The sequence below is a fragment of the Trypanosoma conorhini genome (genome assembly GCF_003719485.1).
Source record: "Trypanosoma conorhini strain 025E chromosome Unknown Tco_14.4_contig_00155, whole genome shotgun sequence".
NCBI classification, from domain to species: domain Eukaryota; phylum Euglenozoa; class Kinetoplastea; order Trypanosomatida; family Trypanosomatidae; genus Trypanosoma; species Trypanosoma conorhini.
This window is the reverse complement of record NW_021704244.1, coordinates 11830-33638: the sequence shown is the minus strand read 5'-3', so window position 1 is coordinate 33638 and position 21809 is coordinate 11830. Positions and strand designations below refer to the sequence as shown.

The following is a 21809-nucleotide window of genomic DNA, read 5'->3' as shown; positions in this document are numbered from 1 at the left end:
GCACGCGGCCCCGCCGAATCCCTCCGGCAACCACAGTTTGCCCCCTGTTTCCCTGCTTTTCCCTTTCGTTTCTCCCCCAATCCCCCAAACTTCGCCTTCTCTGCCTCCCCCGGAGATGCAAGGGCCGGCGGGAGCCTCAGCCGCGCGGCGCCAGAGACGCCGCCCCGCCGTGCGACGGCCCCTCAGTGCTGGCGCGCCTCCGCACAAAGCCGGTACGCCGGCAGCCTGAGGATGCCCTCGAGCAGCGCCGGGTCCGCAACGTACTCGCCCGGGTCGCGAACAAACTCACGCATCGGTACGTTGCGGTCCTCCTCCACGCCTTTGCCGGGGCCAAAGTTACTCCGAATAAAGTCGTTCAGCATCGCCTCCCCGACGCGAACACTTCCCGCCAGCAGTAAGTCCTCCACCTCAATGGCGGTGGTGAAGTGCGACAGCTGCTTCAGCTCCTCTGCCCTCGCCTCCGCTATCGCCCTCGCTCTCGCTCTTTCCTCTTCCAGTTTCGCCCTTTGCTTCCCTTCCCGCCGTTTCCGAGCTTCTTCCCGTCCTTTCCATGCTTCTTCACGGTTTTGTCTTTTCTCTTCTCGCCTTTGCCCGTACTCTTGCTCCACCGCCTCGTCAAGGGCTGCAAAGACTTTTCTTTTTGCCCAAAAATTAATGTCGCCCCGACAACTTCTTTCCGACAACCCCCAGAGGGAGAACACCCCTCTCCCACGAAGCGCGCGTGCAGCTTCACGAAAAGCGTGCGCCCGAAACGTCGGCAAAGAGATGACGTCATGGAGAAGATTACAGCTTGTAATGTACTTGCCTGGCTCCAGAACAAACTCCCCCATCGACACATTGCCGTTGGCCTCCGCAACTCCTCTGCCGCCCAATTCGCTGCAGAGGAAGTCGTTCAGCCTCGCCTCCTCGACGCGCACGCTCCCCGCCAGCAGCACTTCCTCCACCGAACTGTCGAGGGTCCACCTCGGGCGCCGCGCTGCGGGTCGCTGATTCGAGTCGCCGCTGCCGGGCCCCGCCCTCCCCCACCGCCGTCCCTGCGGCGCATCAGCCGCCGAATTTCCCTCAGCAGCAGCGTGAATTCCCTCCTCGCGTCTTCCAGACATTTCTTTCTTTTTCTTTCCCTTCGTAGTAGTTGTTGGCTTGCGCTGCAGCTGCACAACAACCGCCAGCCAAAAGAATGCGAGGTAGTGGGAGAGGGAGACAAAAATATAGGCACACAGACACCCGACCCCACGCAGCCACGTTCAGCAACAGAGAGAGAGGGCCGTCCACACGGTGCGGGGCACACGTTTTGTGGCCCGTGTGCAGGAGGACGAACTCAACGAGCTCTCCTGATTCTGTGCGGCAGGGGAAACCGGCGCGTCTCTTCCTTCGCATCGCGCCCTGTCACTTGCGCGGCACCTCTTGCACCACCGCAGTTGGCAGCTGGCCGTTCTTCCGCATCGACTTGTCGAAGTTGCAGCGCAGAGGCGCCTGCCGGCGCAGTGCGTCATAGTCATCGTCCTCATGGCGAGTAGCGGCGGCAGCAGTAATAGCGACAGCGCGCTGTGGAGTGGACGGCGGGGGGCTCGTGTGCATTATTCTTCCTGGTTTGAGTTGAATAGCAGCAGCAGTGGCAGTGACGGTCTGCGCCGTGGTGCGTTTGTCTGAGTTGCAACTGAGCTGCCCGAAGGCAAGAAGAGGAGGGGTGCGGGGCCCTGAAAGGGATGCCAGACTGCCTCACGCGGCACCAGAGTCTGCGTGCACTTCACTTGCTTGCGTTGCACCAAAGTCGCTCGGCGCGAGGCAGTGCAAACATTGGGCTTGGAGCACAAACAGCCTCTGTTTGTCCTTCATTTCCAGCGGTGGGGTGGGTGGGAGTGTAAGACAAAAGAAACGCCCTGGCAGCGCGTGCATTCCCAACGCAGAAGCAGGAGATGGGATGATGCGGCTGAAAACCACGTAGGATAGTCGAAGCATCGGGCGAAGAGGGAAGAAAGCCCCTCTAAAATACAAAAAAAACAAGAACAAAAGAAAAATAAAGATAACAATAGTAGCAGCAGCAGCAGCAGTGATGCTGCACTGCCCTGCTTACGTTCCGCGACTGCGAATAACGGCGAAAGAAGGCCTGCCGTGTGAACAAAGCGTATACTGTGCAACGGCCGGCAGTGCGTCGATGAGTTGCTCCACCGCAGCTGCAGGAAGAGAGTCGCCAAACATGACAGCCCCGCGACACGATCGTGTGATTAAAAAGTTGAGGACCGCAGAAGGAAGAACTCGGGCGCCGGCGTTCTGCAGTGCCACATCGCCGTCCCCCACGGCTTCTGCCCCGCCTGCGGCAGGCGACTGCCGCGGTGGAGGGGCGGTGAGAAACTCCTCCACGGTTGCGCGGAGGGTCTCCATGGTGTCCAGGTGTAGCGTGTGCCCTTCGAGTTCAAGGTGAGGCCACTGCGTGACTGCGACGCAGCACCGCAGCGCCTTGGCGTCTCCGGACTCTGCTGCTGCCGTTGCACCTCCACCTCCATCGCAGTGGGGGCTGCCGCGTGCAAAGCCCCACCCCCACTTCGCGAGGACGCGCTCGTAGGCCGTGACATCGCGGCGAATGTCGTCTGGTATCGGGACGTGCAGTGCGACCGACGCAGGGAGGTGCCGCACGTACGACTCTGCGGTCGCCATAAAAAACTCCAGCCGCAGCCGTTCGTGAAGCGCATGCTGATCCACAATGTACAGCGCGGGCGGGAGCGGATGCTGACACGATTGCTGCCGCTGCTGCTTGGACGGGCGCGTCAGCAGCCCCGTCGTTGCCGCGGCAGCAGGCAAAATGGAGAGGGGAGATCTCTTCGCGGCAAGACGAGAGGCTCCCGCACATCCACCGGTATCGCTCATGTGAAGAAGAAGAAACTTGCGGTCCCACTGGGCAATGAAGTGCCTCGCGCGGAAAGGGCAGGGCGAGTTCTCCGCCGCGTCCGCCTCGCCAAGGCCGGGCCACACAGACGGGGCCGCGTAGGCGCGGGGCGCAATGCGGGCGGGGTCAAGCGTCAGCCGCATGGCAGCCCGCACCTGTGGGAGCGTGCTCGCCCTGCAAGAGCCCCCCGCCAAACTCGGCGGGCAAAACGGCGTCCGCCGTGGGACGGATGCCGGCGGGGCGCCGTCGACGAAGCCTGCCCTTGGCGCACGCCGCGCGGCGGAAAGGCGCTGCGTCAGTGACGACACCCGCAGCCCCGCCGCGGCGACGTTGCGGCATCGCAACGCCCCAGCCGCCGCCGTGAGGTCCCCCACGACGGCAAAGGGTGACTCCCTTCGTGGGGCGTGGGGTGTCTCCTGCGGGAGCGTCGCCGTCCCGCAGCGGCAAATGCGCTCCGCCGCGCGAAACATCCTTCGCAGCGCGGCGTCGTCGCTCCCCAGCAGCGACTCCGCCAGAAACACAATCAGCGGGCACAGCGTCGTGAAGCCGTGCGCCACCTGGCGGTACACCCGATGCGCCTCGTCCACCACGTGGCACGCCGTGGTCGCGGCCGACTTGGCGACCACGACGGCGTCCAGTGCGGCGGGGCGGCGGCCCAAACGCCCCGCCGCCTCCTGCGGCCTCCACGCCGGGAGAAGGAAGAGGACGGCGAACTTGCCGGCGTCAACCACCGCCTCGCGAAGCCGCGAAGCCGCGTTGCTGCATGGGGCTTCCAACGGCTCGCTGTGGAGGCGGAGGTGGGGAAAGACGGCGGCGAGCACGCGGTGCGCAGTGGAGAGCGTGTGTGAGGGTTCGCCCGCCTCGCGAACGCCTTCAGACTCCTCTCGCCGCCGCTTCGTCGACCGCGCCGCCGACGCCGCCGCGCCACCCCGTTGCGGGGCGCAGTTCTCAACGTAGACGACGTCGGCGGTGTCAACGGCGGCCGCAGTTAGGCTCCCGCTGCTGCTCAGATGCAGGCAGAGCGAGGTGGCAGCCCCCGCGGTTTCGTGAAGGGAAAGATACATCGGTGCCAAAATGCATTCCACTGCCATGCGGTATGCGGCCGACAGAAGTGCTTGACGTTCCGCGCGAAGGCGGTAGGAGGTGTGGCTCCCGCCCGCTGCAGAACGCTGCCGCACAGGCATGCAGTAGAAAAGCCCACGAACCTCGCAGCGCAGGTGGAGCAGTAGTGGAGGGGGCTGGTGCTCGTTTGCCTGCCGTGCCGCCCGCAGCTTTGCCGTCAATGCGGCACAGACGCCGGTCCAGGGGTCCTCTCCCGTCTCTGTGTCGGCGCCCCTCCAACGCCGCTCAAAGAGTATCTCCAGGCTTTCCCGGGAGCGGGTCGTGTGCCGCGCTCCGCGCCCGCGTCCCGGCGCCGCTTCCACGGCAACACACAGCCGCAATTCTTGACTGACGGCCGTGAGATCTGACAGCCCCGCTGCCGCCCCCCGGCAGTGGCGGGGCGACGCGGCAGCCGCCGCCGCGGCGGGCGACCGATACGCGCCTGCGAGGTCCACGGTGAAGCCCGACGCCGCGGGCGCCGCCACCACCCGGATCTCGTGCGTGGGCCCCGGCGGCGGAAGCGAGCGCAGCAGCTGATATGCCGCCTCCACGGCGACGGCGAGGGAGGGGACGCGGTGCGCCGCGCGGATCCTGGCGGCGTCGCAGGGCGGGAGCAGCGACACCCCCCCGGAGATGCCGTCGCTGTCCATCGCCGCCGCGTTGGCTGGCAGTGTGCCGCTGCAGGAAGAGATAGAGACAGAGAGAAGAAGAGCGGGAAGGAGAGAGGGCATAAAACGCAGGCAAGGAGGAAGAGATCGTGCGCGAAGCACAGACACACACACACGCAGAGAGAGGGAGAGAAGTAAAACATGACACTCACACTCGCACGCCTCTCAGAATAGTTTCATTTCTAGCAATAACTCCGGCGTTACGTAAATTCCTTCCTCGCCCCACCCCCCACTTTCCTTCATTCAATGGAGAGAAGTTTTTTTTTTGTTTGTGTTTATATAACGATGCATCTTCTTTGACTTTAGTGGGAGCTTTCAGGCGGGGCTGATCGCAGCTCAGTACTCCTCGAGGGACAGGATGGACACCTGAACGTGCTCGATTGGGTCGCAGAAGTTTGCAGTGTACTGTTGTTGCGGGCCCTCCCCCTCGTCGCCCGCCGCTCGCCGGTGTGGCCGCAGGGGCCTGGCAGAGACACGCAGCGGCGTCTCGGAAGCGGCGCCGACGTTTGCCGGCGCCGTGAAGCGGCAAAGCGGCTGGACGGCGAGGCTCACATCCAGCCGCGTCAGGGACTGCGTCCCGGCCGTCCACGCCCCCGTGGCGGAGCGGCTGTGGGCGCACGTCTTCGCTGCGGCGTCAAAAAGCCCCACGGCACCGCGTGCGAGTTGGTGGGTGCGTAGGAAGTGCTCTCCAGTGCAGCGCGGCGGCGGCGGTCTCGCGTCAGCCTGCGCGAGCTCGCTCTTGAGGTACGGCGCGAGGTACGGGTGACAGCTGGCCTCGCCCGGCGTCAGGCGTTTGCCCGGGTCCCACGTCAGGCAGCCAAGCAGAAAGTCTAAAAGCAGCGGCACCACCAACGTCGCCGCCCCGCCGTCGTTCTCGCAGGCGGTTATCGATGCCGGCACCACAGGCGGCCCAAAACCAGCGTTGTCTGCATCGTCAGGTTTTTCTTCCGCTTTTTCCTGCGGCCGCCCAGGCGTCGTCGCATCCTTCTTCTTCTGGAAATGAAGGAGCTGCAGGAGATTGTGTGCCTGTGCGGGGCACCGTTGTGCGTCTCGCGCCGCCTCCACCTGCAGGGAGGCGAAGAGCGCCTGCAGCTGCCCCGCGCCAGTCTCCTCCTCTTCTGCAGAAGAGGAGGAAGAGGAGGTGCGAAGCGCCTGCAGCTGCCGAACCGCCTCCGCGGAGGGCGCCCCGAGCACGGCAACTTGACGCCGAAGCAGCTCGCCGTCGGAGTTGGCGCGAAACAGCGGAACCCCGGTGGCGGTCTCGTACACGACGCAGCCGAGGGACCACATGTCGATGGCGGGGCCGTGGCGCAGGCGCAGGGCCACCTCCGGGGCACGGTAAAAGATGGTCTGCAACCGGCCGCCGCACGCGCGGCCCAGGTGGGCCGCCCCAAAGTCGATGAGTGCCACGTGTGAGGTGACCACGTCGGCGTCCGTGTCGGTTTCCGCTTCGGCGGCGGGCGCCGCGCCGTGCGCCGTCCGCGACTGCGGCGAGGATGCGGCCTGGACGGAGTCCGGCACCGAAGCGTCCCCACGACCCTGATCCCCGTCAGCGTCAACGGCGTCCCGCGCCTGCTCCTCTGGCGACATGCGCCAGCGGAGTTCGGGGGGGACGGCGGCGTCGTGCGGGCTCCGATCCACGAGGGCCACGTTCTCCAGTTTCAGGTCGGCGTGGGTCATGTTGACCTCCGCGAGGAGCTGCAGCAGCGTCACCAGTTGGGCGGTTACGGCCTGCGTGAGTGCCGTGGGCAGCGGACGGAAGAGGTTCACCCGGAGCAGCGTCTTTACATCCAGCCCAAGCAACGGAAGCACGAGGACTTCGTGTGCGCGGAAGAGCAGACGCCCCAGCACCTGCGGAATCCACATCCGCGCCGCCGGCTTGCGACGCCACAGCAGCTCCAGCATCGCGGCCTCCCGCCGCAAGACTGCGGCGTAGCAGGGGGTACTGCGCGCTATTTTCAGCGCACACTGCTGTGGCGTGGGGCGGGTCGCATGGTCAAGGGCTCGCACCACGACCCCGTACGTGCCGCTGCCGAGGACGTCAAGAAGCTCGAAGCGGTACCCCACGTGGTCGCCAGGGGTGATGCGGTAGTTGTTCTCGCAGTCGTCAAAGTCCGGCGGGGCGGAGCGCTGCCTCGCGGGCGTTGCCGCCCCTGCCACCGGCGCCGCACCGTGAGCGTGTGCTCCGCAGTAATACACACGCGGAAACCCAAAGATTTCCCGCTTCTCGTACGCACTGAGGTGAGCCCCGCAGCATGCCAGGGCCTCCGCCGGGGTGATGGGCAGCTCGCTGCGTCGACGCGCCCAAAGCATACAACGGCGGGAACCCCGCAGGTTGCCGCCAAGCCGCCGCGTCGGCGTGGACGTCGACGCCTGCGCCTTTGCCCCCCGCGCCTCGCCCTCAGCTGGTGGCCGCTGCCCTTCGTGGATCGAAGCCCCCCACGTAGGAGAGGCGGCAGCCACGGGCCGCTTCTCGTTGCTAGTCTCCTCCGCCCTGGGCGAGGACTCTAGTATACATGCGGAGGCGCGAGTGCTCCCCGGCAGCACGCACCGCACAGGCGGCGGCGCCGTGGACGCGGCCGCAGAGTTTGGCTTGGCGGTGTTGCACGATGCCGTGTTCGCGTCGCCCCTGCCGCATATAAGCGCCTCCGGGGACGGCGTCAGGCGCCGCGCAGCCCGCGCGGGAGAGCAGGGGGCTTTAGGCCCCGCCGAGTTTTCCATGCTTGCTGCGCCACCCACAGTGAGGAAGGAAGCGAGCGGGGGAGATAGAGAGAAAGAAAGGCAGCAACAACCGCAACACGTGGGCGGTGAGAGCGGCCGCAAGAAAAAAACCAAGAGTCTCCGCCACGCAGACGCACACACACACTGTGTGCGAGAGAGAAAGACATCAGCGAATGGCAGTTTACGCGCGTACACTATAGGCCTAGCAAGAAGCTGTTGCACGCCCTCCAGCACTTGCACAGCATGCTGACAAAAAGCCAGACGACAGACAACAGAAAGAGCGGACCGGCCACGAGTAAGAGCCCCTGCAGCAGCGACACCCGCACCCCGGTGACCCGCATTTCGTCGACGGTTACAATATCCATCACGGCGAGGGCAAAGACAAACGGTGCCGCGAGCAGAAAAAACACCTTCTTTGGGTTTCGGCGGGTGGCGCGGGCCCCAAAGCGTGCGTGGAGGTCGTGGCGATAGTCAAAGTCAGGAAGGTGGCGCGGGGGAAAGTGGTAGTACGGCCGCGTCCACGAGATCCAGCGGACGCCGAGGCGGCGAAGGCGACAGCCGCTACTCTCGGCGTCGTGCCGCGATCCGCCGTACTCCTGCCGCATGCGGGCCCGCTGGTCGCGCTCCCAGCGTGCCAGCTCCAGCGACACCCACCACGCACTGTTTGACACCGCGATGTAGGCGGCCGCAAACGCAGTAAAGCACATCCCGAGGACGACGATGGCCAAGTAGGCCGCGGCCAGGGCCTCGCGGCGGTGCGGAAGACGCGCCTCAACTACCCGCGGGCGGGGACAGGCAGCCTCCCGCCCGCACCCTAGCACGAGCAGCGGGGCATAGTGGTGGCGCACCGTCCCCAGGTAGTTAAACAGGTACAGGGTGAAGAGGGCGAGAAGCAGCTGCAGCGCCGTGAACACATGCAGGAAGACGTATCTAGAGTAAAAGCGAAACTCGCACGACTCGGCGTCATGTGACTGACCCACAGCCGCGTGCTTGAGGCGAAACTGGGGCGTGGTTGGGCATTCCGCGAGGAACGTGAAGGTGTCAACCGCCGCGTCGGCCTCGCAGGCCTCCCAACGAAACAGTGCACTCCCCATCACTCCCGCTCCTGCCCACGCCACACACACACAGAGAGAGAGAGAGAGAGAGAGATAGATAGAGCAGACGCACTAAAACCCAAAAAAAAACGAAAAGGAATAGAACAGTGCCTCGCGTCACACAAAGAGATACGCGCAAGTAATTATATATATATATATATGTGTGTGTGTGTGTGCATTGTAACTGCGAGTCTACACTGGGAGGCCCAACCAACCTGTACGCCAAGAGAAACAAAACAAAAAAGATGCATCCATTTCTTTTCCATTCGGCGCTTCACTTCTCACTCCAGGTGTGTGTGTGTGTGTGTGTGTGTTCCGTGCGTGGGTGGCACTCAGGAGCCTCGCAGGTTTCTGCGCTTCTGCCGTCGCGCATTCTCCTCCCTCCGCAGCTCGTCAAAGTGGCGCTCCGCCACAGCCTCGGCCGAGGGCCCCACAACATCCGCCTCACGGCAGGCGCCGGCAAAGGCGGTTGCGGAGTCCGCGCTGTCACCCCCGCCGGCTTCCTGCTGGAGCTTCTTGCGTCGGTCTCTGGCCACGTTCAGCTTTTTCCGCAAGTTCTCCGCCTCGTACTCGGCCTCCTCAACGCTGTCGAAGAGGCCCAATTGCTTCAGCATGCGGTGGAGCCGCACGTTGCACTCGTAGTCGAGGGCCTTCTTCTGCGTCTGCCACATCTCGCGCCGCTCCTCCGCGTCCACGCCGGTGAACTCCAGCCGGTACTCGTGCCCCTCGGCCGTGGCCACGGCTCCGTGCATGCCGTGCGTTGGCGGGTAGTCCTGGATGCGAAAGAGCGCCCGCAGCGGGGCGGTGTGGTTCACCAGCAGGCTCTTGCAGCTGCTCACCACGCTGATGCCCAGCCACACCGGTGCGAGCTGCGGCGGAAAAAAGTGGGCCACAGCGGCAGGTCCGGCGAGACACTGCCCCAGCAGCACCGCCGCCGCGAAGGCGCCCCACATGAGAGTCATGTGCCGCTGCGTCTGCCGTATCCACGCATCCAGTCCGTCGTTGAAGCCCATACGGCGCTGCAGGTGATCGCGCGTGTTCAGCAGCGTCAGCGTCGCCGCCACCGCCAGCGTTGGATCCACCGTGAGGCCCAACGCAGAGAGACTCACGGGCGCGGCGACAGCTGCGACCCCCACACACTCACCCAGCTGCTGCGCCGGGGTGCACAGGCTGTAGCACGACGCCGCCAGCGCGGCGAGGTGGGGCAGCACCAGGCGCACGTTGTCCGTGTGGTGGCTGCGAAAGATGCGCTCCCGGTCATTTTTCAGCTTTTGCGCAGCGACCCGCTTCTCCCACAGAATCGCACGGGGGTGGTCGACGATCGCCTTGTACTCGTGATGCGCCTCCTGCAGCTCCGGCAGGGCGCAGGCCACGCGGGCGAGGCAGCAGTCGCCGTAGACCGTCGCCGGGAGGGACAAGGCGCGAAACACGGCGCCCCCGAGGAACAAAACGCCAAACGGGTCAGTTACGCCGAGGCATGCGGCGGCGAGGAGGGCGCCGCCCGCAAGGGCGGTGGAGAATGTCCCAAACCGGCAGGCCTGCGTGCCCCGCAGCATCGTCGCACCCGACAAAAAAAAACGCGGCTGCGATGTGAGACAAAATAGGACTCCGGGTGTGTGTGTCGGTGCGGGGAAATAACCTTCCCAGGGTTTTCCCCGTCCTTCTCCCCCTAGACACGCGCGCGCACACGTAAAGGCTCAAGCAGAAACACAAAAACAAAACGAAATGTCGTCAAGTCCCTGCAGTCAATCACGCAGAGGCAGCCCAACACGACGCCCTACCTAAAAAAAAACAACGATAACACTTACGTCCCCACAGAGGCCAAAAATGAAACAAAAAAAAGCTGAAATGGGCTTCAGTGCCCCAGGTTCCACCACCACCAGCATCACCACCACACACACACACACACGCACTTATTTCCAGATCCAAATTTAGCCACCTCCGTTACCATTCCCAAGCACAATCTAGTGGGCCCTTTTTTTTTCTTCGTTTCTTACCTTTCTGAAGAACAACCGTTTGCGTCGTTAGCAAGGGGGAAGGTAGGTGTGCGGCTCAGGGTACGAATCGATAAGGCAATTGTTTTTCACGCGCGGCAATCCGCGTCCAAAGATGTCCTAAGCTCGTCTCTCATCACGGCGGCGGGGCGCCGCACGCGCATCCTTCGGTGCGCATGTGAAGCTCACCGTCACGGCCGCTTAGCAGCCTCTGCGGTGAAATGCTCTTTCCTTCCTGCGCGGTTCCAGTCTGCCTGCCACGCGTGGGTAATGTGTGTGTGTGTGTTTTGTGCAGCAGCCCGCGGCGCAGAGGATGGGAATGCGTGAAGAACAGAAACCCCGCAAAGACAAAAAAAAAGAGAGAATAATAGAAACAAAATCCACAAGCAGTAGACATTTATTCCCAGGAGTGGGTTGAGCAGCACGCAGCCAGAACACACATGGGGTCCCATCACTTTTCATGGGCCTCACCTCACGCTTTAAACCTCCCTCTTGCGTCTCCCCAGTCAGACATCCTGCATTCCCAACTCCCCACCCCACTCCGCCCCGCAGCCGCAGGAGATGGGAGTAGTGCCACCGCCTGCCGGCTGACCGCGTCTATGCCCGCTTAGCTCCCAGTGCGCATGTCGGCGAACGTCGGTGTGCGCGTGTGTGGGTGTGTCTGGACGATGACGGCCCTAGCGCCGTTGCGGATCGCGCAGCAGGTGAACCACGGCTTCTCTGACGCTCCCACTTCCACTGCTGCCGCTGGTGTAATTGACGCCGGTCTCGTCATCCGCCGTGTTTTTTGTTGGTCCTCGCTGCACTGAAGGGCCATCAAACATGCAGCGATCGAGGCCCTCCCGAAGAAGTCGCTCCCGCCATTTGAAGTCGCGCCGCCGACGCCGTTGCTCCGTCCCTGCCGAGGCCTCGCTGGGTGCACCGCAGCTACTCGCCCCGTCCTCCTCGACAGTCGAAGTCGCAGCTGATGAGGGCGATGATGCCCGTCGTGTGTGCGGTTGCGTCAGCGGCTCCCTGTGTTCTGCGAGGAGCTGCTCCAGCACCGCCTCTGCGTCGGAGGGCCCCAGTCGACGGTCATTGCCGCGGCGGCGCAGGCCGCTGACGCCGCGAATCTGCCTGCAGGAGTATTCCTGCGGGTTTCGCTGGCCGAAGACGGCACCTCCGTCGGCCGTCGCAGGAGGGCCTGACTGCAGCTCTTGCCATTCCTTGCTGCACTCCGGCGCGGCCGGCGCCGCATCCTCCTCCTGCTCTAGCCACGCAAGCGGTTGTGCGAGGAGTCGCTGAAGTTCATGCAGTTCTTCATTCGCCGCCTGCCGTGCGGCGCCGACTTTGCCGCCGCGGTGGGGATCGCGTGTGCCTTTGACGCGTGTTGCCAGCGTCCGTGCAATGGCGTCGCCGCCCTGCAGCAGTCGCCGCACCTGGCGCAGGAACCCCTCGCGCTGGTGGGACCAGTGACAGAGCGCCATCGCGCACTCCTCCGTGAGCGCGTCTATCTTTTCATCGAGGCCGCCCAACTCGCGCTGGAGCTCCTCCACCTGCCTGCGCTTCCGCTGCCGCTCCTGCTGCATGTGAGCCAAGGTGGCGTGGAGCGTGTCGCAGTGCGCCGCCTTGGGCCGCACGTACTCCTCCTGAATCCGCGTCACCAGCGCACGCGCGTCTCGCTGCAGGGCCGCCGGAAGGTACTGGACCGCCGCGGCCAGCGGGACCCGGTTGTGGCCCGTGTGGGGACCCACCAGCAGGGACAGGCCGCTGCAGGTCGTGTGGCAGCTGGTGCAGTAGTAGTCCTCCACCTCCCCGGGGAATATGGGACAGGGCGAGTAAGGCACCTCCGTCATCTGGCAGCGGCGGAACTTCTCTTCCTCTCCGCCTTCCTGTGTGTGCGGAGACTGCGGTGGTGCTCCTCGCGCCGGCGTCTCGTGCGTCCAGACGCCTGCCCCCTTGCCTTCTCCCGTCTGTCCTACTTCCGCCGGCGCGGTGCACCTCTGCCCCGGTACCTATGCACTTGCGTGTGTGTCTGTGTGTGCGTGCGTGCGTGCTCGCCAGGTCTGTGACGGCGCCCGACGCCCTCTTCTATGGTGTCTGCTCTATCCGCTTCTATGCCGATGCGTGGCGGCTGCAGGTTACGACAACAAAATAAATTAGTCCCCCCCAATCTCAGAGAAGACAAACACACACACACACACACAGACACAAAAGCAGCAGCAGCAGCAGCTAGAAGGGGAAATACACACACACACACACAAAGAAGAATTCCATACAAAAACACGATGGGAATCATGATGCCGTCCTCCTGCGCTTTCGCCGCGGGGCGCCCGTCTCGGCCTCGTCGCCGTCACAGACGGCGGTTATGGGTGGCGTCCGGGGGGGAAGGTGGGGGGGAGGCGGTCGCGTTTGCCCCCGCGGCGCCCAGCGGATGCGGGTGGCGCGGACGGCCATGTCCAAGTCGCTCGTCCCTTCACGCACAGACTCCGTCGAGCTTTGCCACTCGTACGCCCCTCGCATTCGCGTCAACGCCGACTCCAGGCTCTCTTCTTCTGCGTCTTCCGCGTCCGCCTTCCCCGCCGCCGCGGCGGACGGCAGACTTCTGCTGTTTTCCCGCTGCAGCAGTCGCAGGAAGTCCCCCTCAACGTCGTCCACGCGCTGCTCGCAGAAGTTGACCACCTCGCAGTTTGGGTTCGCCGCGAGGATCTCCGACAGGGTGTAGAGCAGCTGCGGCCAGTCCCGCGGGTTGCCGTAGAGAGCGTCGCAGAGCACCACAAGGTCAACGCGGTCCAACGCCTGCTGCAGCGCCAAAAACGACGGCGACGGCGCCGCGTACGGCGATGCGGCCTTCGCCCGCAACCCCGGCGGGGCCACCTCGCTTCGCTGCCGCTTGGACTTCTTCGGCCGCGGCGGAGGCCCCCAGCGCAGCGCGAGTGCAGCGCAGGAGCCCTGCCCGTTGCTGCGCGCGCGTATCCGCGCCGCGTTGAGCTCAATGTTTTTCTGCATCAGCGGCACGAGCTCCTTCAGGTCGGTCACCACCACGCGCGCCCCCGCCATCGCCAGCGCGATGCCGAGGCAGCCGACACCGGCGCCCAGCTCCACCACGCGGCAGCCGGCGAGCCTCTCGCGCCGCAGCACGTGCTCGTGCAGGTAGCGCAGGGCTACGGTGTTGCTGTTCCACAGCACCGCCCCAAGCTGATCCTCGGCGGGCTCCAGCTGCTGCTGCAGCGACGCATCGCAGGCGTCGGCGGTGGCCGCCGAGTCGCCCTCGCCGCCCTCGCCCACGGCCCAGTGCACGGTGGCGACGCCCCCGTACGGGCTCTCCACCTCCTTCACCACCCAGCGGAGCATTTCTCCCGCAGGCAAGTACCGCACGGTGACGGAAAAGGTGGGTCAGGAAGGCCAAGAGAAATGCACGTCAAAGAGGAACAATGCAAAAAAAAATACGCACAGAGACGAGACAGCCATGGAGAAGGAGAGAGGAGGAGAGAGGCGAACACGCAAACAAGAAGAATTATTCTACTTATTAAGTTTCCCTACAGCAAGGGGGAGAAGGAGGTAAAAGAAAAGTAAAACAAAAAAAAGGTTTATATTATACCTTTTTCTTGACGTTGCCCTGATGGCCGCAATATATACCGATGCAATACCAAGTACTGCTAGGTAGCTGGAGCGGGGGGAGAAAGGCCTCAAGAGCGCTGCCTCTTTGTGTGTGCATGAAGAACAAGGAGAGCAACTGAAACACACACACACACACACACACACAGAAAGCGAGATAAATGCCGCGATGGATGCCGGGAAAGAGAATACGCGGAGAGCAGCACAGGTAGCGCAGGACACGTGCTTACTGTGAAAGCCGCATGGAGCGGTACCGTTCCTGCAGCGTTCGCTCCCTCTGCTCAATGTCGGCCAACCGACTCGTGGCTTCCTGCAGTCGCCGCTGGATTTCCTGCCGCTCGACCGCGCGGAGGTTGCTGTAGAAGGTCAACGCCCGTTGCGCGTCCTCCAGCTTCGCGCCCCAGTAAGCACAGGCGCGATGCATCACGTCACCCCCGCGCAGGTCTCGTCTGTCGCCAGCAAAGCAAATGCGCACGATGCGCTCCAGGCGCTGGTACTCCGCTGCATCCTTCGCGGCTGCCGCCGCCACCTGCTCGCGTTGGTGGTGCACAAGTTTGTCCAGCTGCACCGTCGCCTCCGTGGCGCCAACTTCCTTCCAAAGCTCCGCACCCTCCGCCTGCTGCACCGCCGCGACACACGCCGCCAGCCTGGCGCCGAGATCCGCCGCCTCTGCGTTTCGCTCCGCGTCGGTGCTGCCGCGGCCGTCGCCACTGCCAGGCGGCACCTGCTGCGCCGGCGGCACGTCTATTGCCCCCGACGCGTCGAGGAGGTCCCGCGCGGTGGCGGGCATCTGCTGAACCACAAGCGCCCGCACGATACAGCGCGTGCGTTCCTCGTCGTCGTCGCCCGCCTTCGCCTCCGCCTCCGCCTCCGCTTCCGCTTCCGCTTCCGCCTCCTCCCCGTCCGCAGGCGAGGAAGTGTCGCGGCGGACGCGCTTGCAGTTGATAAAGGCGCGTTCGGCCTCTACAGACACCAGCCGCTTCGCCCTTCGGAGCCACATTTGCCCCTCCTCCGAGGAGAAAACCAGCGCCTTCGCGGGTTCAGCCGAGCGCTTACCCGAAGACACGGCGTAGGAAACCTCCGGCTCCTCCTCCTCCTCTTCCTCTGCTTCTTCAGCGGGAGCCGCCGCCGCCGCCGCCGTAGCGACCTCGTCCTTTGACACACTGCTGCCAAGCACAGGTGCCGGCAGTGCGCCGAACAAGTCATCTGCCGCCGCAGCCGCCGCCACAGCAGGCGGTTGCTTGGGCGCCACCGCATCCGGCAGCGACGCGAAGAGGTGGTCAAGCGCAGCTGTGGTAACAGGCCCACCCGGCGCAGCGCTGCCCTCGCTGGCACTCGGCGGCGTGCCCTTCCTGTCCTCCAGTCGATGACCCGCCGGGCTGCCGGAGACGCCGCTCGCCAGGCGCAGCAAGTCCACGTTGAGGCCTTCAGACACCGCGACCCCTTGCTGGAGATGCGCCTTATCTGCCGCGAGGTTCTTCACCAGAACACGCTGCTTCGCCTGAATTCCGGCCTCTTGCTTGTCTGCGCCGAGGTCAATAGGGCGGAACGCGCTCTCTTGGCCGAGCTGCGCCTCATCGCCGCTGCCGCCGTCAGCGTCGTCCTCAAGCGTGTCATCCTGCAGCCGCGTGTCGCTGGGCCCCGCGCGGTCCTCCAGCATAGCGCGCTCCATGCGCTTCTTCGCCTTCGCCGTGAGTGTGCCGGACTCAATGGCCTCGCGATTGCTCTGCAGCTTGGCGAGGAAACTGGTGTGCTGCAGCTGCTTCTTGCGCTCCTTGCGCAGCCCCTTCTTGCCGTCCTGGTTTGCCAGGCGGCTCACGGCGAACTCCACCATCTCCTTCTCAAAGACGTCCGAGTTGACGGCGTCGGAGCGGGCCGCTCGCGTCTCATGGCCCTGGTGGTAGGCGCGTTGCCGCTTGCGCTCCGCCAAGAAGTCCTCCAGCGTCAGCGACTCATTCCGTCTGCGACCGCCGCCCTCCCGCTGCTGCCGCTCGTACTCGAGGGCGTCGAGGAGGGCGTGGTAGTGCTCTTCACAGAGCCACGCTGGGCGGTTCATGCCACCGCGCCGGCGCAGCTCGCGGGCGATGAGGTTCCACTGGCCCGGGAAGAGCGACTGCAGCTGCACGAGGTGCTCCTCCTCCTCCGCGGTCCACGCCTCGCGGATGTGCAGGCGGGGGTCGAGGTAGCTCTCCCAGCGGTCGCGGCACTGCGCGGCGGTCTTGCGCACCAGCATCGACGCCACCCGCTCCCAGTTCTGCAGCCCGTACACCGTGAGTGAGGCCCGCAGCACCTCATCCTCGCTGTTCGTCCACGCCCCGCCCTTGAAGCGTATCCGCGACATCTCTCTTCGGCCTCTGTGCCCCCCGCTTCCTTCCTTCCTTACGCTCTCTCGCCCTTTTGCGCTCCCTGCACGTGAAAAGGTGAGACGGCGGTGCACGGCGCAACGGCGCACGCAAGCCCGAAGAAGTCAACGACGCAGCGATGTGAGGGAGAAGGAAGAGGGACGTCGAAAAAAAAAAGAAAGGAAGCGTGCCACCAGCAAGCAGCTGGCAGTCGCCGCAGCACGGTTTGGAAACAACCGAAAGAACAATAATAATAATAACAGTAAAAGAAAGCAAAAAACAAAACAAAACAAAAAAGGGGAAAGTATTCACACACCGTCAAAGCTGCTGCGCCTGGCGTGGGGGTCCAGTGTGCGTGTAGGTATCAGCGTAAGGTGTAGCTGAAAGGCATACATGCATACAAAAGATAATGACGTTACAACCATCTCACCGCGAGTGCAGAATCCTTTTTTCTTTTTTCTTTTTACTTTCCTTTTCTTTTTCCTTTCCTTCTTAGCCTCTCAGATGTCTCGGAACTCGTTCTGGAGATTGCGGCGCCGTGCAACCGCCTCCACGCAGGCTGAGAGCTCCTCTGGCACCTGCAGCGAGGGATCGCGAACAAGTAAAAGCATACGGCGTATATCTGCATCACGGACTGCGCTGTTGCCCGTTCCAGCAGGACGCTCCCGCAGGCGCCGCAGTTCCTTTTGCCATTCCCGCATGATGCGCCCGTAGAAGTAGTAAATAACATCCTCCTGGCAGAGGCCTAGGCGCAGGCAGAGGTCGAACAGTTCATAGTCAATGGGCGGAAGGTGGGGCATGTGCGAGGAAGTGCTAGGGTAACGTGCAATCGCCCTGGCGCTGATAAGCTGGTTCTGCGCCTTTTCAGCGCTGCGAAGGACAGGAGCCTCGTGTTTGCCCGTCACCGATGGCGCAAGCTGCGACGGGAGGTTCTCATGCTCCTCTGCAAGCATCGGCGAGCGCAGCCGCGTCGCCGCCGTCGCGCCCGCCATGTTGGGCCGCGCGGGGCGAATAGGCCACTGCACCACCTCTGCAAGGGCAGCGGGCGGCGGTGCGGCGGCTTTACCCGTCGTCGCGAGGATCGTCTCCTCCTTTGCACTTTGCGGGGCCTCCCGCTCCCACTGCGGCGCCTCCGCGGTGCTGCTTTGGCGGCGGAGGTGGTACGCAATGTGCTCCTCCAGCGGCAGCACGTAGTTGCTGCAAAGGCGGGCCTTTTCCCGCAGCTCCTCCTTCAGCCCGTCGGAGAGCTCCAGCGTGAGAGTCACCTCCATCGCCGCTGTCGTGGCGCGAAGCTGGCGGCACTCGCGCAGCGCGGCCCCCACGCTGTCGCGGAACAGGTGCCGCGGGGTCTCCAGTACGTAGCGGGGCGGGGCATTGCCGCCCCCCGCGGCGGCATGACTTGGCTCCACCTCCGCTGGCGCCGCCGTGTGCCGCCGCTGCCCGCCCGTCCCCGCTGCCCTGTCGCACCGCGGAAACGGGTCCAGGTGGGAGTGCGACTGCACGGCGAAGGCCACCGTCGGCGAGTCCAACTCGCCCTCCGGGAAGAAGCGGGAGAGGCCGTGCACGGCCCGCCTCTCGTCCGTGCCGCTGCGCCCCCCACCCTCCGCTGCCGCCAGCTGACGCCGCCGCAGCTCCTGAAACGACTGCGAGTTTGCCACCACGGGCTCCACCGGGGAGATAAACGCCACGTCAATCGACTGCAGGATGGCGCCGCTCCAGAAACTCACACCCTGCGCCGCCGACTCAACGTCCAAGACAAACAGCATCCCCGGCGAGGCGGAGGCGGGAGCAGCAGCGGCGGTAATTCCCGTGGCGCCACACCGGAGGCCCTGCACCTCGCCCATCGTGCCCGGCGATGCCGCCGTGACCACGCCGAAGGGATCCTCCTCCTCCTCCTCCGCTGCCGCCGCCGTGTCCCGCACGTGTGGACCATTCGCATCGCCGTCGACAGCCTCTCCGCGATGCTCGGGCGCGCCCAGGGTGCCGGGCAGCCGCAGTTCACTCATGGAGAGCCCACGCTGCACCTCCCATGGAAGAACCGCGGTCCAGAGCCGCAGCGGAACACGCCGGGTGTACGTGTCCCCTGCGCCCCCCTGCGGCGAGGGCGGCGGAGCAAACCGCCGCGACGGGTGCACCGTCACGCACAACGCCGCGGGGTGCGTCGTCTTCTCCTGCAGCTGCAGCTTCTCCGTGTAGTGGTGCCAATCTCGAAGCACCCGCCGGAGCGCCTCCAGGTCCCTCGTCACGGGAAGCGTGACGTGGCTCCTGGCAATGTCGAACACGGACCTCATCGCCTCGCAGTGTATGGGGAAGTGGAACGCCTTGCCGCTCCTCTACTCGCGCCGCCCCACCACCGCCTTCGCTGGCCCGCGGCAACGCCGCACGGGAGACAACCGAGGTGCAGGGACGACAAAAAGAGATGAAGGAAGCAGGAAAGGCAAGAAAACAACATAGCGCACCCCAAGCAGAAGGAGCTGGAGGTGTGTATATGTACTATAATCGCAGATACAACGGCAATAAAAAACCCCCTCGTCTCTCTCTCTCTCTCTCTCCACTGTACGCTTCCTTCCCCGGCTCTACCCAACTATTCTGTTCTCGAGAATAAGGCTCTTGACGTCAAGAGTACCGCCCCACCTCCTGGGGGTTTCTTCCTATCCGGCAACGTCTCGAGCCGGCTGTGTTTTTTTTTTTTTCGCTTCTTCGTTATTCTTTTTGCATCCACTCCCCTTCCGATTCCCCCCAATGAATTTACCAAGCCCTCCTTCAAGCCTTGCAGGAGACGGTGGGCGGCGAGTGCAGGTACCCAGTGCCACGGTCCCCCCCCCCGTGCGGCACCGCCGGTCTGCTTCCCGAAGCCAATTCGGGCCACTGCAAACGTGGATCTGCGCACATCCACCATCACAGGGACGAAGCCAACAAAAATGGTGGTGGATTACAAAACACAGATGCACGCAAGTATGCAAAAAGAAAAAGAAAACAATGGGACACATATACATATACATATATACATGTCTGTGTATACGTATATACATAGCTGCGTATGTATATAAACTTAGCTTCCTTTTCTGTTATTGTTGCTTTTTTAATTCTTCGTTCCCGTTCCCCTCCCCGTCTTTTTATGGCGCGGTGGGGTGGGGGGGGAACGACTAATTGCTATTTTCACCTTCACAGCTTTGAGATGTCGTGGCTGCCGCTCTCCCGCAGTCCGGATCCCGTCATACGCACGAACTTAGCCTTCGCGTGCATCTCCTTGATGCTGCAGGCACCACTGTACGACATGCCCGAGCGGAGGCCGCCGACGAGCTGCTGCAGGATGGGGGCCAGCGGCCCCTTGCAGGGCACACTACCCTCCACCCCCTCCGGCACCATGTCGGCGAAGGTGTCTTCGTCCAGCGTGCGCTCGCGCTCTGCTTTGCTGAGATTGGCGCCAAACCCCGCCATGCCGCGGATGATCTTCACCTTCTTGCCATCCTTCACCAGCACGCGGCCCGGGGCCTCGTCGGTGCCGGAGAGCAGGTTTCCAACCATGACGGTGTCGGCCCCCGCCGCGATGGCTTTGCAGATGTCTCCCGCCGTTTTTATTCCTCCGTCGGCGATGCACGGGACGCCGTGCTTTCGCGCCACCCGCGTGCAGGCCAGCACGGCGCTCAGCTGCGGCACCCCGGAGCCGGCGACGAGGCGGGTGGTGCAAATGCTGCCAGGCCCCACCCCAATCTTCAGGCCGTCGGCGCCGGCGAGGATGAGCTCCTCCGCCGCCTCGCCCGTCGCAATGTTGCCGGCCACGATGTCAACCTTGTTTGTGCGCGGGTCGGCCTTGAGCCGCTTGACCATGTCGATGCAGATGCTGCTGTGGCCGTGGGCAATGTCCACCACGAGCACGTCGGCGCCAGCCTCGACCAGCCTCGCGGCGCGCGTCATATCGTCCTTCTTCACCCCCACGGCGGCGCCCACGAGCAGGCGGCCGCGGCTGTCGAGGGACGCGTGCTTGTTCTCCGTGAGCTTCACCACGTCGGAGAGGGTGACAAGGTACATGAGGGAGTTGTCCTTCCCGAGAATCGGGATGTTCGACGTGCGGTGCCGCCGCAGCATCTCCCGCGCCTCCTCCAGCGTCACCCCCAGATTCCGCGACACCACCAGCCGCTCAAGCGGGGTCATGAGCCGCGACACCGGCTCCCCCGGGGGAGCAAAGACCAAATCCTGCCGTGTGATGATGCCAAGCAGCTTTCGCGAGGAGAAGTTGTCCACGACCATGAGGCACCCGACGCCGCCTTTCCGGCCCTTCCACTGCAGCCCCGCAAGCGCCTCCTCACCCGTCTGGTGGGCCATGATCATGCGGGGGTTCTCAATCAGGAAGGACTGTGCCCGCTTCACCTTGGACAGCATCGCACACTGCTCCTGAACGCTGCAAAAGCGGTGCAGGATGCCAATGCCGCCCTCGCGGGCCATGGCGATCGCTGTCTGGTGCTCACACACCGTGTCCATGTTGCTCGCCACAATGGGGATCTGCAGCTTTACATTGCGCGAGAGGCGAGTGCTGGTGCAGACGCTCTTGCGGGAGCGCACCGGACTCATTTGTGGGACGAGCAAGACGTCGTCGTAGGTAAGCGCCAGCGGGAAGGACGGCAGGCTGCTGAGCGACATTCTTTCTGGAATTATTGTTCACGTTGACGCAGTGCTTGTGGTGCCCGCAAGCGGCCGTGAGGCGTTCGCGCCCGCCAGAACAAAAACACAAAAAACACAAAAGAAAAACAACAACAAAAGTCACATCATGCACGCACGCGCAAGAAGAGGAGGTGCTGCAGGCAATGAAAAAGCCAGACACGCCACGCAACACAAACACGGGCGTCGTGCGTCTGTGGAATTCGGGGCGGGGGGTGGGGTGGGGAAGTGAAAAAGAGTGAAAGAGAGAAAGAGGGCGAGGGAGTGGAGGAGGTGCCGCAGAGGCTTGTCCCTGCCCACGCATATTCCCTACCACAACAAAGTCGGCCCATGCCTCGCTCAGCTCACGGGACTTCCGGGGGAGGAGAAAACAAAAAAAAAGTGCAGGATGTAGGAATTGTCTCTCTCTCTCTCTTTCTCTCGCTGTGAGTGTGTGACGCCGGCTCCCTGCCGCCGTCGCCGCCTCCTCGTTTGGCGGGCGGGAGGAGGAGCCGCGTGCGACAGCGACATCGCAATGCTGACCCTTGTCGTGTGTACGTTTTTCACTAGACGTATGGCTTTGTTTTGCCATTATTATTATTACTATTATTGTTATTATTATTATTATTATTAATTTTTCCCCCTCCCTTTTCCCTTTCCTTTCGTTTTTGTTCTTTCCTTTTTCCCCCCGATTTGTTGTTTGATTCCTCCTACGGGCGCACGTACCACTCCAGCGAGGCGGTCGGCGGCGGCCGGAACGACTCCAGCGC

At 63.7% G+C, this 21809-nt stretch overlaps 10 protein-coding genes across 10 annotated transcripts, besides 20 other annotated features; all 10 read right to left on the bottom strand.

Annotated features, from left to right (window-relative positions):
* Window positions 1–182: 182 nt before the first annotated feature.
* Tco025E_03438 (retrotransposon hot spot (RHS) protein) lies at window positions 183–1103 on the bottom strand (the record flags this gene model as incomplete). Its single annotated transcript, XM_029370356.1, has 1 exon — window positions 183–1103. The coding sequence occupies one exon, from the start codon at window positions 1101–1103 to the stop codon at window positions 183–185; it is 921 nt and encodes a 306-aa protein (XP_029229515.1).
* An 883-nt stretch (window positions 1104–1986) lies between these two features.
* Window positions 1987–2032: a microsatellite.
* Window positions 2032–2051: a microsatellite.
* A 19-nt stretch (window positions 2052–2070) lies between these two features.
* On the bottom strand, window positions 2071–4635 carry Tco025E_03437 (uncharacterized protein; the record flags this gene model as incomplete). The annotated part of the gene is made up of 1 exon (XM_029370355.1): window positions 2071–4635. One exon carries the CDS (start codon window positions 4633–4635, stop codon window positions 2071–2073), a length of 2565 nt encoding a protein of 854 aa, XP_029229514.1.
* Window positions 4636–4671: 36 nt separating this feature from the next.
* Window positions 4672–4711: a microsatellite.
* Window positions 4712–4989: 278 nt separating this feature from the next.
* Window positions 4990–7374, bottom strand: Tco025E_03436 (Protein kinase domain; the record flags this gene model as incomplete). Its single annotated transcript, XM_029370354.1, has 1 exon — window positions 4990–7374. The coding sequence occupies one exon, from the start codon at window positions 7372–7374 to the stop codon at window positions 4990–4992; it is 2385 nt and encodes a 794-aa protein (XP_029229513.1).
* A 194-nt stretch (window positions 7375–7568) lies between these two features.
* Window positions 7569–8468, bottom strand: Tco025E_03435 (uncharacterized protein; the record flags this gene model as incomplete). The annotated part of the gene is made up of 1 exon (XM_029370353.1): window positions 7569–8468. The coding sequence occupies one exon, from the start codon at window positions 8466–8468 to the stop codon at window positions 7569–7571; it is 900 nt and encodes a 299-aa protein (XP_029229512.1).
* Window positions 8469–8500: 32 nt separating this feature from the next.
* Window positions 8501–8536: a microsatellite.
* Window positions 8537–8612: 76 nt separating this feature from the next.
* Window positions 8613–8629: a microsatellite.
* A 129-nt stretch (window positions 8630–8758) lies between these two features.
* Window positions 8759–8796: a microsatellite.
* A 4-nt stretch (window positions 8797–8800) lies between these two features.
* On the bottom strand, window positions 8801–10024 carry Tco025E_03434 (uncharacterized protein; the record flags this gene model as incomplete). The annotated part of the gene is made up of 1 exon (XM_029370352.1): window positions 8801–10024. One exon carries the CDS (start codon window positions 10022–10024, stop codon window positions 8801–8803), a length of 1224 nt encoding a protein of 407 aa, XP_029229511.1.
* A 314-nt stretch (window positions 10025–10338) lies between these two features.
* Window positions 10339–10381: a microsatellite.
* Window positions 10382–11139: 758 nt separating this feature from the next.
* Window positions 11140–12297, bottom strand: Tco025E_03433 (uncharacterized protein; the record flags this gene model as incomplete). The annotated part of the gene is made up of 1 exon (XM_029370351.1): window positions 11140–12297. The coding sequence occupies one exon, from the start codon at window positions 12295–12297 to the stop codon at window positions 11140–11142; it is 1158 nt and encodes a 385-aa protein (XP_029229510.1).
* A 168-nt stretch (window positions 12298–12465) lies between these two features.
* Window positions 12466–12498: a microsatellite.
* Window positions 12499–12625: 127 nt separating this feature from the next.
* Window positions 12626–12656: a microsatellite.
* Window positions 12657–12674: a microsatellite.
* Window positions 12675–12704: a microsatellite.
* A 32-nt stretch (window positions 12705–12736) lies between these two features.
* On the bottom strand, window positions 12737–13795 carry Tco025E_03432 (uncharacterized protein; the record flags this gene model as incomplete). The annotated part of the gene is made up of 1 exon (XM_029370350.1): window positions 12737–13795. One exon carries the CDS (start codon window positions 13793–13795, stop codon window positions 12737–12739), a length of 1059 nt encoding a protein of 352 aa, XP_029229509.1.
* A 387-nt stretch (window positions 13796–14182) lies between these two features.
* Window positions 14183–14207: a microsatellite.
* Window positions 14208–14285: 78 nt separating this feature from the next.
* Window positions 14286–16400, bottom strand: Tco025E_03431 (putative cell division control protein; the record flags this gene model as incomplete). The annotated part of the gene is made up of 1 exon (XM_029370349.1): window positions 14286–16400. One exon carries the CDS (start codon window positions 16398–16400, stop codon window positions 14286–14288), a length of 2115 nt encoding a protein of 704 aa, XP_029229508.1.
* A 232-nt stretch (window positions 16401–16632) lies between these two features.
* Window positions 16633–16644: a microsatellite.
* Window positions 16645–16696: a microsatellite.
* Window positions 16697–16846: 150 nt separating this feature from the next.
* Window positions 16847–16895: a sequence feature (A-rich).
* Window positions 16896–16901: 6 nt separating this feature from the next.
* Window positions 16902–18692, bottom strand: Tco025E_03430 (uncharacterized protein; the record flags this gene model as incomplete). Its single annotated transcript, XM_029370348.1, has 1 exon — window positions 16902–18692. The coding sequence occupies one exon, from the start codon at window positions 18690–18692 to the stop codon at window positions 16902–16904; it is 1791 nt and encodes a 596-aa protein (XP_029229507.1).
* Window positions 18693–18929: 237 nt separating this feature from the next.
* Window positions 18930–18953: a microsatellite.
* Window positions 18954–19389: 436 nt separating this feature from the next.
* Window positions 19390–19450: a microsatellite.
* A 116-nt stretch (window positions 19451–19566) lies between these two features.
* Window positions 19567–21042, bottom strand: Tco025E_03429 (putative guanosine monophosphate reductase; the record flags this gene model as incomplete). Its single annotated transcript, XM_029370347.1, has 1 exon — window positions 19567–21042. One exon carries the CDS (start codon window positions 21040–21042, stop codon window positions 19567–19569), a length of 1476 nt encoding a protein of 491 aa, XP_029229506.1.
* Window positions 21043–21460: 418 nt separating this feature from the next.
* Window positions 21461–21485: a microsatellite.
* Window positions 21486–21629: 144 nt separating this feature from the next.
* Window positions 21630–21672: a microsatellite.
* An 11-nt stretch (window positions 21673–21683) lies between these two features.
* Window positions 21684–21725: a sequence feature (A-rich).
* Between the last annotated feature and the right edge of the window lie 84 nt (window positions 21726–21809).